Source organism: Lepeophtheirus salmonis, chromosome 1 (assembly GCF_016086655.4).
Source record: "Lepeophtheirus salmonis chromosome 1, UVic_Lsal_1.4, whole genome shotgun sequence".
Classification (NCBI taxonomy): Eukaryota; Metazoa; Arthropoda; class Copepoda; order Siphonostomatoida; family Caligidae; genus Lepeophtheirus; species Lepeophtheirus salmonis.
In genome coordinates this window covers 51,352,509-51,367,099 of record NC_052131.2, presented here as the reverse complement: position 1 = coordinate 51,367,099, position 14,591 = coordinate 51,352,509, and the positions used below count along the sequence as shown (strand labels likewise).

The following is a 14,591-nucleotide window of genomic DNA, read 5'->3' as shown; positions in this document are numbered from 1 at the left end:
TTATTCGCAAATTTAGATTGCGCAGTTCTTTGTCAAAAATAAAAGGTGGACTTCTCATTTAGACAATGTTTTTATGTATATATGTTATTTGAAGTTATACACCACTATTTTTTAAATACATAATAAGACACATATTTTATAATCCTCTCCCGCGCCGAAGGGATCTATCATTAAGAAAAAATATTATTGACCATTGTCATTGTGATTTCCCACTCCCTCCTTCGCCCAAGCAACGCACGCCGGGTTATTACATAAGAATAAGCAATTGTTCCTCATAAAGAATCCCATCATGAACAATTAATTGTACAATTCAAGTGATTTTGAAAACTACAACCATGGATATAGTGGGTCCATTATGAGGGACGACTTTTGGGAATCATTTTGATTTGTAAAGAGTGTGACGTTGCAGATTTTCTTCATCATCTAATAACCAACTAACGAAGGAACTCTATCCATAAATTCCTTTTCAAAAAAAAAAAAAATACTCTGTTCTGTAAAGTTCTATGACCAAGATAATCAATTATGATTATTTATTAAAAATTCAAAATGACGACGCGGTTTTTCTCTCATATTTTTTCTTTTCTTTTTTTCTACTAATTCACAATAAGATAATTTTTCATTTATTTCTCTATTTTACCTCCCCTTCATGTAACGAACACTCACTTTTTGAGAATCATCTTTTTAAAAAGTTGTCAAAATGAAGGAGATTGTTGTTTAGGTTTTACGTCTATAGATTTCAGACTATGATGAAGTCTCTACTCCATTCTACGTTTTCCTTCCTGCGCAACTCAATAGATCCTACTAAAAACTTTTTGAATGACACAAAAGTTTCAGATTACTGTTTTTTTTTTTTTTTTTATCAGATTTTTTTTCTCTGATCTCTTTTATTAAAAAGTTTAATCCATTTCTGCAAAAAAAATGGATAAATGAAAAGTTTTTTAACAGCAACAAAAAAAACTTTTAATAATAATTACTATTATCTGTTCAAGTAAAGATGATTTTTTTACCCCAGGCATTCATAATCATAAAAAAATATAATCCATTTTTACCCCTCAAAAAAGGAAAATTTGTCAATAAAAGTTTTAAATGAGCAATACAAAAACTGATGTGTACCAATTACCATTCTGTTCTTAGTCAAATGATTTTTCCCCACGGTAGGAACGTCCACTGGAGGGGCTGTAGCCCCCTTCAAATAAAGGAAATTTTGCTTTATAATAATAAAAAAAATGGTCAGGGTAAAAAATTCTAAGCAAAAATTGGGGTAATTTTTTAAAAATTTATTTTCCTTAAAAAAGAGATTCGGACAAATTACGCAAAATATTAAAATTTTGTTAAAAATTTGGATTTTTGAAAAAAAAATTTCATATTTGAAATTTAATTTTACAATTTTTTTTCCAAAAAATTAAATTTTCTAAGAATAACCATCGAATTTTGATAATTTTTCTAAACAGCTCTGAATTTATAAATACTTTTGTGAACAGCTGTAAAAAATTTAGTAATTAAAATTTAATTTTTAAATTCTTGTTTCAAAAAATTAAATTTTCTATGAATAGCTATGGAACTTTGATATTTTTTGTAAACAGCTTTGAATGTATGACATTTTTAGTGAATAACTCTGGATTGTCCTACAAAAATTAATATTTAAAACTTCATTTTTCAATTGTTTCCCAAAAAAGCAATGGATTTTAGAAATTTATATATTTTTTTAATCAAGACCCTCCAACACAATCCTGGAGACGCCCATCAACTTTCATTCCTAATAATAACATATCTAATCCATTTGTGTCAGAAAAAAATATGAGATAAATAACAGTTTTTTAACAGCAACAAAATGAATAACGTACAGCAATGACTATTTCCTAACTTATGGGATGGTTTTCAATTTAGTCAATTAGTGTGAAATTTTTATAGATAAATATGTTTGTTTTTTTAACAGGCAGATAAAGAATATATGTGTAACAATTACTATTATCCTCTTTGTGAGATAATTTCCCCTCAATCTTACTCGGAAATATAATAAAAATAATCCATTTTTGCTACAAAATTAACAGCAACACAAAAAATTATGCAAAATATCACCTATTCACTTCCCCGTCATTCCTTGCAAATTTTTTGTATGAATAAAACTTTTATACAGGAACACAAAAAATTATGTATAACAATGGTATATTATCGTTTTTTACGTTTTGTAGAGTGTTATGTTATAAATATTTGAAGTGATAATTTTTTAACTTTTTTTTCTTTCTTTCACAAGTGTTGAGTCAAATAAAAACAAGAGAGACAAAAATTAAAATAATAATTAATTAATTAAAGATGAACATAATGATAGATGTAATAATAATAATTACATATTAATAATAATAATAATATCACAGAAAAAAACTAAAATATATATGAATAAGTAAAAAGAGGAGAAAAGTTGCGTGAGTCTCACAAATTGATTTTTTTTTTTTTTTTCTTTTTTGTCTTTTTGGTTAGAAGATAACAACTTCATTCGAAGAAGAGTTGTTTGGGGTAGTTTTTTCTTTTGTGCAATTGAAAAATAACTGATAATGAATCAAAACAAACAAAAAGAAGCAGCAGATTTTTGTGTTCTTTTTAAATTGGGTACGGTGATAGTCCAGCCGCCGCAGCGGCTGCCATCGCTGCGGCTGCAGCGTAGGGCGATGAATGCAAATATAAGGAAGGTGGAAGTCCCATGAGCTGATGTGGAAGAGGTAAGTGAAATGGTGGTCCAGAATTCACACCACCTGTAGGGGAGGAGTTATTGGTATTTCCGTTTGAACCCCCTGCAAAGGATCTTGAATAAGGATGATAGCGCGATAAGGACTCAGAGTTATCCCGACTCCCGTTAGAGGAGGATGAAGAGGCACTCATCTTTGGTGAGGCTTTTGAGGATGTGAAGATTGAGGTGGTTTTTGATGATGATGTATTTGAAGATGCTGCAGGATAAGATGAGTTTAGTGATAAGGAAGCGGCTGACGAAGCCGCAATTTTCTGACACATTTGAGCAGCTTGAGCTTGAAGAGCAGCTAGAGCACTTGAGGGTCCACCAGAACTGACTGCTGTAAGAGCATTCAACTGTGCAGCTTGAAGAGCTGCAAGAGTGGCATCTGAGCTACTGGGAACTGAGACTGGAGGAAAATGTTGCTGTGGTGGGGGTGGCGAAGAAGATTCGCTACCCAGATTGGTATGACTTCTTAAATGTGTCATGAGCTCGTCTGATGTATTGAACCGCCGTCCACAAAAGTCAGTTCCTTGCATCCAATTGCATGTGTATGGAGGTCCGGCTCCAGGAATACCAGCTCCTCCAGAAGCACTTGGAGGAGCGAATGAAGGAAAAAGTGCTGGGGGTGGAGGGAGACCATAGGGAAACATGTAAGAGCGCTGAAGGATTTGAGAGTTTCTCCACATTGTGGTTGGGCAGGATGGATCTCTACAGAGAGGATCCGTGCAGGGACTTGATGGAGGTGGAGCAAAGAGAGATGGAGGGAATCCTCCAGAATATAAAGATCCTACCCCCGCAAAAGGACTTGGATTACGATTTGATGATTTAGGAGGAGATGCCGTGGAGCTTCTTTCTTTGGATGAAGGAGGTGTGGGACAGCTTAATGGAGCAGAAACACTGCTAGAGGTAGATAGGGGACCACAAGGTACTGGCTTGGATTCTACAGAAAATGGTGATTTCCGTGCAGGCGGAGTCTTTGGAGAAGAGGATGTAGAAGATGTCGGAGAAAGGGATTTGTCCAAGGATAGACTCCCGAAGCCATTCTTTTTTGAAGCAGAGTCCATCATGAGTTTGGACTCGATTTGATTGCAGGCACGAGTTAGCATTGCTAGGGGACTTACTTTGGGGTCCAACTGTAATATTCAAAAAGAAATATGTTTAAGAAAAATGAAAAATAACTCCTCAAACATACTGCTCAAAAAATAATTCGATAAACTTACGTCAGAAGGCAAGGGTTGAAGATAGGGAGATAGATATGAATTAGAGGCTGATGGAGCCGTTGTAGAGCTAGAATTTGGAGGAGTAGTCACTCCTGAAGTCGTAGTAGGATTCAGCACCACCATTTTGAATGTACACTAAAATATTTCAAACTGACGCCTCCTCTAACTGAGTTGCGTTTGTTACTTTAGCAATCAATTCTATTAATATAACAACACTCTCTGATAAAGAGAAAATGATTTTTTTTTTCTTCCAAAATTTGAGAAATTAAATAATAATTGACAATGTCCTTGATGAATAAGGAACTCGTCTTCTCAGCTCGAATTCTTACAAATAACTACTGATACTATCATGGAAAAACTACGTCTATTTTTTGATTATTTCTTTTTCCCCTTTACGATCCGTCATCAAACGTGCGGGCGTGTGGAAATAGAGCGATCTTTCGCGACGATTTTTAATGATGAATCCCGCGCTCTCCTTCCGTTTGCGCGTTCTTCTCCATTTGATAGGAGGGAAAAATAAATTGTAATTTACTTTTGAGAATATCAAAAAATGCATTTTTTTTTTTTACGAATTAAGTAGATTTATATATCTAAATATTATTCCTTAAAGCAAGGCTTCCTTTCTTTTCAAGTTCGTCCTCTCCTTTACCTGTCAATAGTCTTAAAATTTGATTATGAAATAACATAGCTTTTTGACATGCTTATCAAAAATTGACTTTTTTTGTAGACACAGGGTGATCCTACGAGTGTAGTTGAATTACGAATCTCAAAAAATATTATAATAATAATTATTGTTATTTCATAAATTTATTTTATAATAATAATATTTTTGCATGTTCCTTGATTGTCATGAAATACAGAGTTGAAGGCTGTAATTTGGAAGACATATCCTCTAGCAAAGACGAAACTGCACGAGATATGTATACAAACATTCACTCACACATCAAATTGTTGGGTTGTGTGGTTTTTTTTTTTTTTTTTTGTCTGTCTAAAGGGGGCTGAATATCCCTTTGCAAATGCCATACTTTTTTATATTTACTATGCAATATATAAATTTATATTCCTAACATATTGCTCTCAATTACCAGTAGGAAAGGTTGCGCGATGTGTGTGTCCACTTACCCTTAGTCGTCAGAATAACCAGTTTTCAAGTAATTTCCACAAAAAGCACCTCGTATTGATATTTTTGAGACTTTAAAATAATTTATTTGTACCTCGTCAACACTAAAACATGCAAAAAAAAAATGATTTTTCTCAAAATTGACTATGGATTACATTTATTAATTATTTTTCTAAAAATTATCGTCAATTTCTATCAATAAAGTATTCTTCTTAACCCTTTGAGTGTCTTGCTAATTGGATTTTATAATTAACCAAAATTGCTCACCGCTGATAAAGTATCTGAAATTGGTTTGAGAGGCCATATCGGGTGTTTTAGACCATAGGTAAACTTATTGAGCATCCCAGATCATACCAGAAATTTGAATAATGTGCCTATTATTGACTTTTTATATATATATAAAAAATTGACCTATATGTATATATGAAGTAAAAAAATTATAATTTTCTTGATTTTTTTCAAGATTATTTTAATGTTCCCACACAACAGTAATTCCTAAATATATCCTAAAATTAGATAGAGTTAAAAAAATCATCCTTTTTATAATTTAATTTTGGTTTAAAACGACTTGTAAGAAAATTAATTCTGATTTTATAAATGATATTTATGTCATTAAATAATTCAAAAATTCATTTAAACCAAATGAAATATTGATTGATATTATCGTGTAACTGAATATTACAATTTTATGTAGACATAGAGAGTGAATAAGATCACTGTAATTAAAGATTGAGATCTTTGAATATAAGAACGTTAACCAAAACTAATTTGATCCACCAGAGACAAGGAATAGTCTAATCCACATCGTTTCAAAAAAAGTAAAAGGTTGCGGGATTTTGTACTCTTAAATCATTTCAACATAATATTGAGATACTCATTGAAAGCAGTTGTTCTATTTAAATCTTATGATGTCAAAAAGAGTTTTGTCGCTTACACGAAAGAAAAGGCTCAAAGTGTCGAGTGTAATTTTTTCGAACGAAATTCGTGATCTCAAAGCTTGGCAGGACTGATAATTGAATTAATAAGTAGCCGATATTGAAACTTCAGAAATTTCATTTTATATATTTTGTGGAGAGTTAAAATAACTTAAATATCTCATGAATTAATATAATTTTTCTTATGATTATCTTATCTATGACCAAGATTTTGAGGGATCCCAGATGAATAAATAATAGAATTTAAGAGAAAAAAATTGATTTACTGATCTTTTAGAGGAATATTTTACCATTGTTACTTTTGTTTTGGTTATAGTCAACGAGACTTACAGAAGTCTAATTATCTCAAAAAAAGATATGGTTTTTTTTTTGTAAGGAATTGGTTATCTATTGGATTTGGTTATAGATAGCGCCAGATTTAGGGGCAAAGGCCTAAATGTAGTAAATTTTGGTTCTAGGTAATTTTTATGCAAATATTTTTGCCACTGGTAATTTTACTTTATAAAACTTTGTTACAGACCATTTTGCCTCGAGGAGTTTGGACGGCATTACACATTGGCCGCCTTTTTATATTATCAGTTCGAACATTGCAGTTGGATCTCGATCAGATTCATTATAGAGCTTGAAGAAGAAATGAAAAGAAAAATAATATTAGTATGATTGATTTATCATTTATCAACCATTGATTAATGAATTTTATAGTCAGACCTGTTCTTCTTTGATTTTGAATTGTATATAGTCAGTCGATCTATCATTTTTTTAGAGGATTTCCAATATTATCCCAAAATGGAAATGTTGCTTAAATACAACGTGATTTTTGATACAAAATTACAAATATTCCAGCTGTATAATTGTACACAGTTAATATGAGGTGACTTACTGGTTCGAGATAAAATTAAAATTTAGTACTCATTGGCCATTCAATTTCCCATATCATTGATTAATTACTTTGTTTTTTCTTCTTCTCCTAGATTTATCATTAAGATGATCGAGATACAAAAATAAAGGTCGAACCGATAATATAAAATCATAAAAAATGCGGCGAATATGCCTTGCGGCTAAATCTCCTCGAGGCAAAATTACAAGCGTCGAATAAGTTCGGGGCAAAATTTTCAGAGTAAAATGTTTTAATTGTTTAGAAAATATAGTTTGAATATGAATACTTTGGTCCCTGTCATGGACGGTGCCGGTTATAAAGGGTGGGTTATTGGAATAAGTTTCCTTAAGTGTCCTGATTTAACCTACAGAAATAAGCCCAGGCATAGTACATATTGTAAAATAAAAGAGTCTTGCATTTCGTCTTTGCTTCAAGCCCTGCTCACAATAAAAATCTATTATCCAAATCATAGGCAATAGGATGGATGTCACGATAAATATATTGATCTGGTCTTTATTTAGATATTTTTTTAAATATTGAGGCTTTAGTCATGAGCAACGAGGGATGCCTCGTAATTCTTGGAGATTTTGGAACGATACCTTCCGAAGTCCCCCTCAAAAACCACATGTGTACATATTGTATATGTTGCAGGCACTGCTCAAAATACCCCGTAATCTACAACATGTTCAACAGAGTGATCATTTTACGTTCATTTACATATTCAAGTAAAATGATTGTGGGTAGTTTGATTGTTAAACAATTAATTGCAGGGATTTGATCATTAAGGATTGGATTAAAATTCACTTTCATTGCCTGCAATTTGATAATCGTGTGCTTTTTTCATTGAAATTTATACTGTATTCGGATAATCAAAACATTGTCTGATAAGAAACGGTCACGCGGTTTTATTTTGCACAATATAACTCGGCCAACAGATTATACAGGTGGACAACTGGTCCCTAAGGGTAATCAAACACTATCGCTACCTCTATCCAGAGTAAGGAACCCTTGTAAAAATAACCAATCTATTGGAAATTTTTGCAGATTGCCCAGTGCATTTTGCAGATTGCCTGGGTATTTTGAAAAATGCAGCACGATTTTTTCAATTGTCATTTATATCTAATACAAAAATTTCAACCAAATATAACCACTGGACCACATGGCGACCTTGTTACAAATAATCCCTAATTTTTAACGTTTTTTTTTATTAGTTAAAAAATATCATCTATTTCTACAGTTGTGCCGTTATCTCTATAATTATTCATGACGTCATATATTTTTGTAGGAATATTCATCATTAATTTCTTAGATGATTTATTGACTCTTTATGTTTTTTGTGAGATCCTCTCTCTCTCTCTCTCTGTGTAGACAGATCATTAAAAACATCAACCCTCATAAAACTATTATATTCATGCTATGTAGTAATATAATTGTTTTGAGAGTTTTTTGGTAAATAGGTCTGTTCTGGAATGCTAATGAATCTCCATCTATCCCCAATAATTAATGGATGCTGAAGAATCAATTGTTTATTTCAATGCAAAAAAAAATATTTCCTCCAGAAACAATTCAAAAGGGCCAATGGGTGGCCCAAAAATACAAAATTAAGGAGTTGTTGCTTTTTACTTAAAATAATTTAATATTTAAAATTGTTTTGAAAAAAAATCTTTGAAATTTTATTTAATTTTTTCAAAAATATTAATTTTCTGTAAGTAGCCATGGATATTTCAAAGAAATGTATATTATAAATTTGTTTCCAAAACATTTAATTTTTTCAGAACAGCTCGGGATTTTTTAGTTTTTGTTTAATAGCTGTAGATTTTAGACAATTTTTTTGAGAAAATATAGGTTTTTGTAAAATAAAGTAGATTTTTGAAATTTGTTTCCAAAAAAATAATTTTTGAAATTTTTTTCCAAAAATATAATTTTTGAAATTTGTTTCCAAAAAAATTAATATTTTAAGAACAGCTCGGGATTTTTTAATTTTTGTTTAATAGCTGTTGATTTTCGAAAACTCTTTTAAGAAAATCTAATTGTTTATACAAAGAAGTAGATTTTTGTATTTTTTTCCAAAAATATAATTTTTGAAATTTGTTTCCAAAAAAATTAATTTTTTAAATTTGTTTTAAAAAAAATTAATTTTTTGAGAATAGCCCAGAATTTTGGAAATTGAATGTAAATAGCTGTGGATTTTGGAATTTTTTGTGAACAATTATGGACTTTTGAAAAAAATCAATATTTGTACTTTAATTTTTCAAATTTTCTCGCAACATATTTTGATTTATTTTTTCCAAAATTCAACCCCACCTCCCCCCGAATATAATCCTGCAGACGCCCCTGAGAACCCTTTAAATATTCGCTCCAGAAGCAATTCAAAAAGAGCGAATGGGTGTACTTATCGCATACTACACATAGTGAGTCTAACGACTCTTTTAATTGAAATATCCAACAACCCAGTTGCTCTCTCTCAAACTAAAAATACCCATTATGTAAAATGAAGGGGGAATAAGAAACACATAATTTAACTACACTGATGAGATATCTACAAGATTTATATGCCATTCTGGAGCCTGAACAACATCAAAGTTAGACAACAGCGGAGGAATTCCTAGCGTTTTATTTTCCTCGTCATGTTATTTATTAAAATGAGTTCTGTCGAAGGAACAAAAAAGAAACAGAAAGTAATGATTTGCCCAGAAGTAAGGAGTGAATGGGGAAGGCGGAGTCAGGAGGAACAAAACAGAATTAAAAATTCAAAGCCATAAAACCTCTCCGGGAGGTTGTGTGTGTGGTATTTGATTCTTCTTTTTTTTCAGGTTTTTATTGGCCCGGCACATTAAATATCCGGTCTTTATTTATGACTAGTACTTTGACCATTACGCATGACTTGGAGTAAGGGGTTATTTATGCTTTTCAAGCATGTTTTGAAATAAGTAAGATATTAAATATACTACATACTAGAGTAGTTTTGTTTGATCAACCAGGTTCAAAAGTTTATAGATGAATAAAGTGTACATTGTTCCTTTAATGATTTAGTGATTCATAATGTGTGTACATATACTTAATCAGTGGAACACCATCTGATTTAGTATATGTAAACAGAATAGTCTTACGACTATTCTGTTTGATCAAAGAACTGGCTTTGAAGTCATTATACATAAAGTATATTTCTCCTCCCGAGAATCAATTGTGAATCCAATCAATGCACATTTAGCTACGTTGCAAATTTTAAAATATAGATAGGAGTCCAAGTCCAGTCGTAAGTCGCGAGTTGCATCAAGTATCAAATATTTTATTATGTGATCAAGTCAAGTCGCTTGTCTTCAAAATATCTACTCAAGTTCTCGAGTCTTTGATTTTCTTATCAAATCGCAAGTCTTCAAATAATGGGTTCAAGTCCAAGTAGATTCCAAAATCTCGAATCTAAGTCTTTTGTTTTGTTTTGAAGGCTTCTATTTGAAATATTGTGGTTATAATTAAGATATTTTGAAAGGTTTTGATTGGTAATGAGGTATGTGTAATTGAGAAATATAGTGTGTGGCGTGAGATCGATATAAATGAGCCTCACGTCAATTCAGTTAGACTTGAGAGCCTTGTTATAAAAGTCTAGCTCTAAATTCATTCCAAGAGGGATTAAAAGGGTCCGAAAAATGCATTTTTCGGACTTTTTGACCCACTCTTTCCTGGGAGCGGACCTTTTTTCTTCATTTGACTAATGTATGTATTTTTGTTTGATAAACACATTATTTTGAATGTGTTTCGTTAATTAGGTTGTGTTTCAATTGAACTATTTCTTGTTTTTTAATAAGTATTTTCAATAATATGTCTCTTCATTTCATTTGTACGCTCTCCTACATATTTTTAAGGTTGAATAAATCATAAATATATAGAGAAATGACATTTTGACAAATTGTTTTAAGATATTTACTACTAAATTATACAGTACTCTGTTCTACCTAGATACGTATTTACAATATTGAAATAAATATTATTCATTTGTATATTTATGTTCAATACTTCTTAGAAGAGTTGCTGTTGATTACATAGTATTACAGGGCTGTTCAGATAACAGGCTGTAGCAGGGAACTCACAAAGAACCCAAAGGAGTATTGTCTTTATTCTTATTTAATAACGAGGACCGTGGTCCCGTTCAGTTTCAATTGACAGTCCTTAAAGCATGTAAGATCTATCCCCGTGACGTAATTGAGAGTATTTTTCCGAGACATAATGGATCAAATATCCACTGGCAAGAAAAAGTTTGGAAAAAAAATACTTTTCTCATGTCCATCCAAAGGTTTATGACTTTATCAATATTTTTTACTTTAACACAATGAAATTTATAATGAAAAAATAGATCCATTAAATATTTCTTATTCATTTGTCAGTCAAAATCCAGCTGTTTGGGCCAGGCTTAATTTCCTATGAAATATTGGTATTTAATTCCTTCAGAATGGTGATCATTCTATCCTCAAGACGCAAGGACTTCCTTCTGGACAGTGATTATTTGGAAGTAAGATTGTTTTTCCAAAAATACAACGACCCAAAACATAAATCCAAGCTCTCCAAAAACTTTTTGGAAAAGAAACAAGCCTCTCACATCTTATCTATTATGCAATGGCCAACTCAATCTCCTGATTTGAACACAATAGAGCTATTGTGGGAAATCCAGGATAGAAAATTTCGGGAAAAGTGTCCCACGAATAAGTGGAACTTTTAGAAGAATGCTTGGAATGATATCACACCTACCTATCTTGAAAATCTAACAGTAAGAATGCCAAAAGTCTTTAAAACAGTTATAGAGGCAAAGAGAGGATTCTTTGATGAAGCTAAAATTAAAATTTACAAATAAATGTTTATATTTCTTTAATCTATAAAAAGTGATTAAAAAGTTTTTTTCATTAATTGTCCTATAGAACAGAAAAAGAAGCAAAATTCAAAAAAAAAAAAAAATGATGATCCGCGTATAGCACACATTCTTTTTTTTTACATTTTTAGGGAGGTCTACGGCCAAGATAAAGGAATATTAAAATGTTCCTATATCTTTTTGTTCCATAGGTTAGATTTAGAAAATAACTTAATCAATATTTGTTACAGGTTAAAATCATGTCTACCATACTTAATAAATGCAAATAATGCTGTATTTTAATATTTGTTGGCGAAAACAAGCATTTTGTCTCTTTTCAAACCTTGAACAAGATGCGTTTCCTAAAGATGACATCGGAGAGCAATGAAATTTTCTATTAGTTATTTTTATACAATATGACAACTTTTCCGTACTAGCTTAGTCGTGCTAAAAATAGTTTACCCCTCTATATGTTGCGTGATATCTGTATCAAAGTAAGCGGAGATTATTTAGTACTGAGGAGACTATTAATCGGTTTTTTTCTGGAATTGGACACGGTATTGGGAAAGTAATATTTAATTTGGAATTACGATTCTTGTTTATGACTACTGGTATTTATATATTTATTATTTTTTTAAGTAATCAAAAAAAAAAAGTGCCCCCCCCCCAGCCAAATTAAGGAATTTTTCCTTATTACTAAAAAATTTAATGTTTGAGAAAGTTTTCTAAAAATTTAATATTTGAATTATTTTTTTTTTTTTTTTTTCAAAAATATTGTATAAGAAATTTAACTTTTGAAATTTTTGCTAAAAAATTAATTCTTTTGTGAACAACTTTGCAAATTTTGTTCTTTTCAAAATATTTTTTATTTTTTGTGAGCAACTGTGGATTGTGGAAATATTTTTACAAAAAAAATTAATTTTTTGGGGAATAGCTGTGAACATTAAATGAAAAAAATAATATCAACTAGTATATTTGAAATATTTTTCCAAAAAATTGAATATTTAAATTTCTTTTTTTCAAAAAGTTTGATTTAAAAATTAAACTTTTGATTTTTTTTTTATAAAAAATAAATTTTTTGGAAAACAAGCCGGGATTTTTGATTTATTTATTTTTTTGTGAACAACTGTGGATTTATGAAATTTTTTTCAAAAAAAAAAAAAAAAAAAAAAATTTGGAATAATTGATAAAAAAATTGATACTTTAGATAAAAAAATAATATAAGCTTGTATTTTTAAATTTTTTTTCAAAAAATTTAAAATATGAAATTTAATAATTCAATTTTTTTTTTTTTTTTTTTTTTTCAAAAAAATTACAAAAACCAAGCACCCCCCCCCCCTGTAAAAAATAACCCTGTGAACACTTTTGATAACAAAATGGTATTTTTAAGTATTATTTAACATATTAAAGAAATGGAATCGGGAATTTTTACTAGAATCGCATCAGAATTGGCATTTTTTTTTTTTTTTTGGAATCGTTCCATCAACACTATTTAGTACAGAGGGTCCACGTCCTAAACAAAATAAAAAAAAGTTCCATATTATGTACATATGTATATAATACTCTTTCTTTCTCTCGAAAAGAGAGGAAGGGAATTAATATTATAATTAATTATTAATTAACAAAACTAAAAAGTTATTGTTGTCGTAGTATTTTTATAACTATTTACTCTTGTATGGATTATGCTAATTCGATCTGACATGCGGAAAAAGAAGAAAAAGAATGAGAGAGAGGAAGCTTCATCAAACGCCATGGGTTATAATAACATAAATAGCCCCACACCGCACCAAAGAGCAATAATAAAAATTTCTATCTACAACATATAATACGTATTAAAACCATTCCAGATTCGTATCTTTAGTATATAAAGAATGTATTTTCAAACAACCTCTGCTATTCTTATGGTGCGGAGAAGATTTTATTCCAATGCATAATATTATTAGAAAGAACACATCATTGACCTGAAAGAAGATATATACGACACTTCAGCATTAGTTCATACTGGGGGAAAAAAGTTGCAATAGTAAATAAAAAATCATTCAATTTAAAACCATGAAATATTAGTGTACAGCCTCCAATTATAAAATGATTAAATACTAGCAGGTAGTACCTGGAGTTACTCTGAGTTATTAGGTGGGAATGGGTAAACATAGTTGGGTTAGATCATGGATGTACAACCCGTGGCCCACTTAATGGTTAACTACGGCCTACTACTCATTCTCACTTCAAGTAGTATTTTGTAGCAAAATTGTCACATCATCAAAACGCGTATAATACGTAGAAACATTGACAAATATCTCCCAGATAAAGGAATTTTTGAAAAATTATTGCTCAAGGGAATAATATTTTGAGAAAAACAGAGAAAAAAATTTAAAGATTTTTTTTTTCGTGATATTTAATTTAATAGGTTCTGTAACCCATTAAAATATTCCAAATGGCAATACAGGGCCAGTTATATGAAATGGTTGGACATCCCTGGGCTATTTAATTCGGATCAGGAAATACTAATAGTCATAAACAAGTATTTGCTCGATCATTCACAATTTCGGATAAAATATATAATATTTACCAACACCTCCTCTCTGAGTATTGTCCACTTATGCAAAACATTTTTTTTAATTTGAATGTGAGCGATTGTTTGGTATCATTTAAGGTGTGCCTTTATATGAACTTTAAAATATTATTATCTACTTAATAGTTTAAATATTTTTATTTTGACCTGAATCAAAAAGAAATTTATTTTATCATCAAAAAAGTTCAGAGCACTTTATACAAATTCATATCTACTTAAACCCCATTGCCTGATAATTATGTCCAAATTATTGAGAGAATATTTCTACATTTAGTCTACATAAACAAATATGTCATCCT

General features: G+C 30.5%; 1 protein-coding gene across 1 annotated transcript; it reads right to left on the bottom strand.

Moving 5' to 3' along the window:
* Positions 1–2,149: 2,149 nt before the first annotated feature.
* Positions 2,150–4,325, bottom strand: LOC121132001 (uncharacterized). Its single transcript, XM_040727432.2, has 2 exons — positions 3,949–4,325; positions 2,150–3,861 (listed from the first exon to the last, which is right to left on the bottom strand). The coding sequence occupies exons 1-2, from the start codon at positions 4,069–4,071 to the stop codon at positions 2,599–2,601; spliced, it is 1,386 nt and encodes a 461-aa protein (XP_040583366.1). The 5' UTR covers positions 4,072–4,325; the 3' UTR covers positions 2,150–2,598.
* Between the last annotated feature and the right edge of the window lie 10,266 nt (positions 4,326–14,591).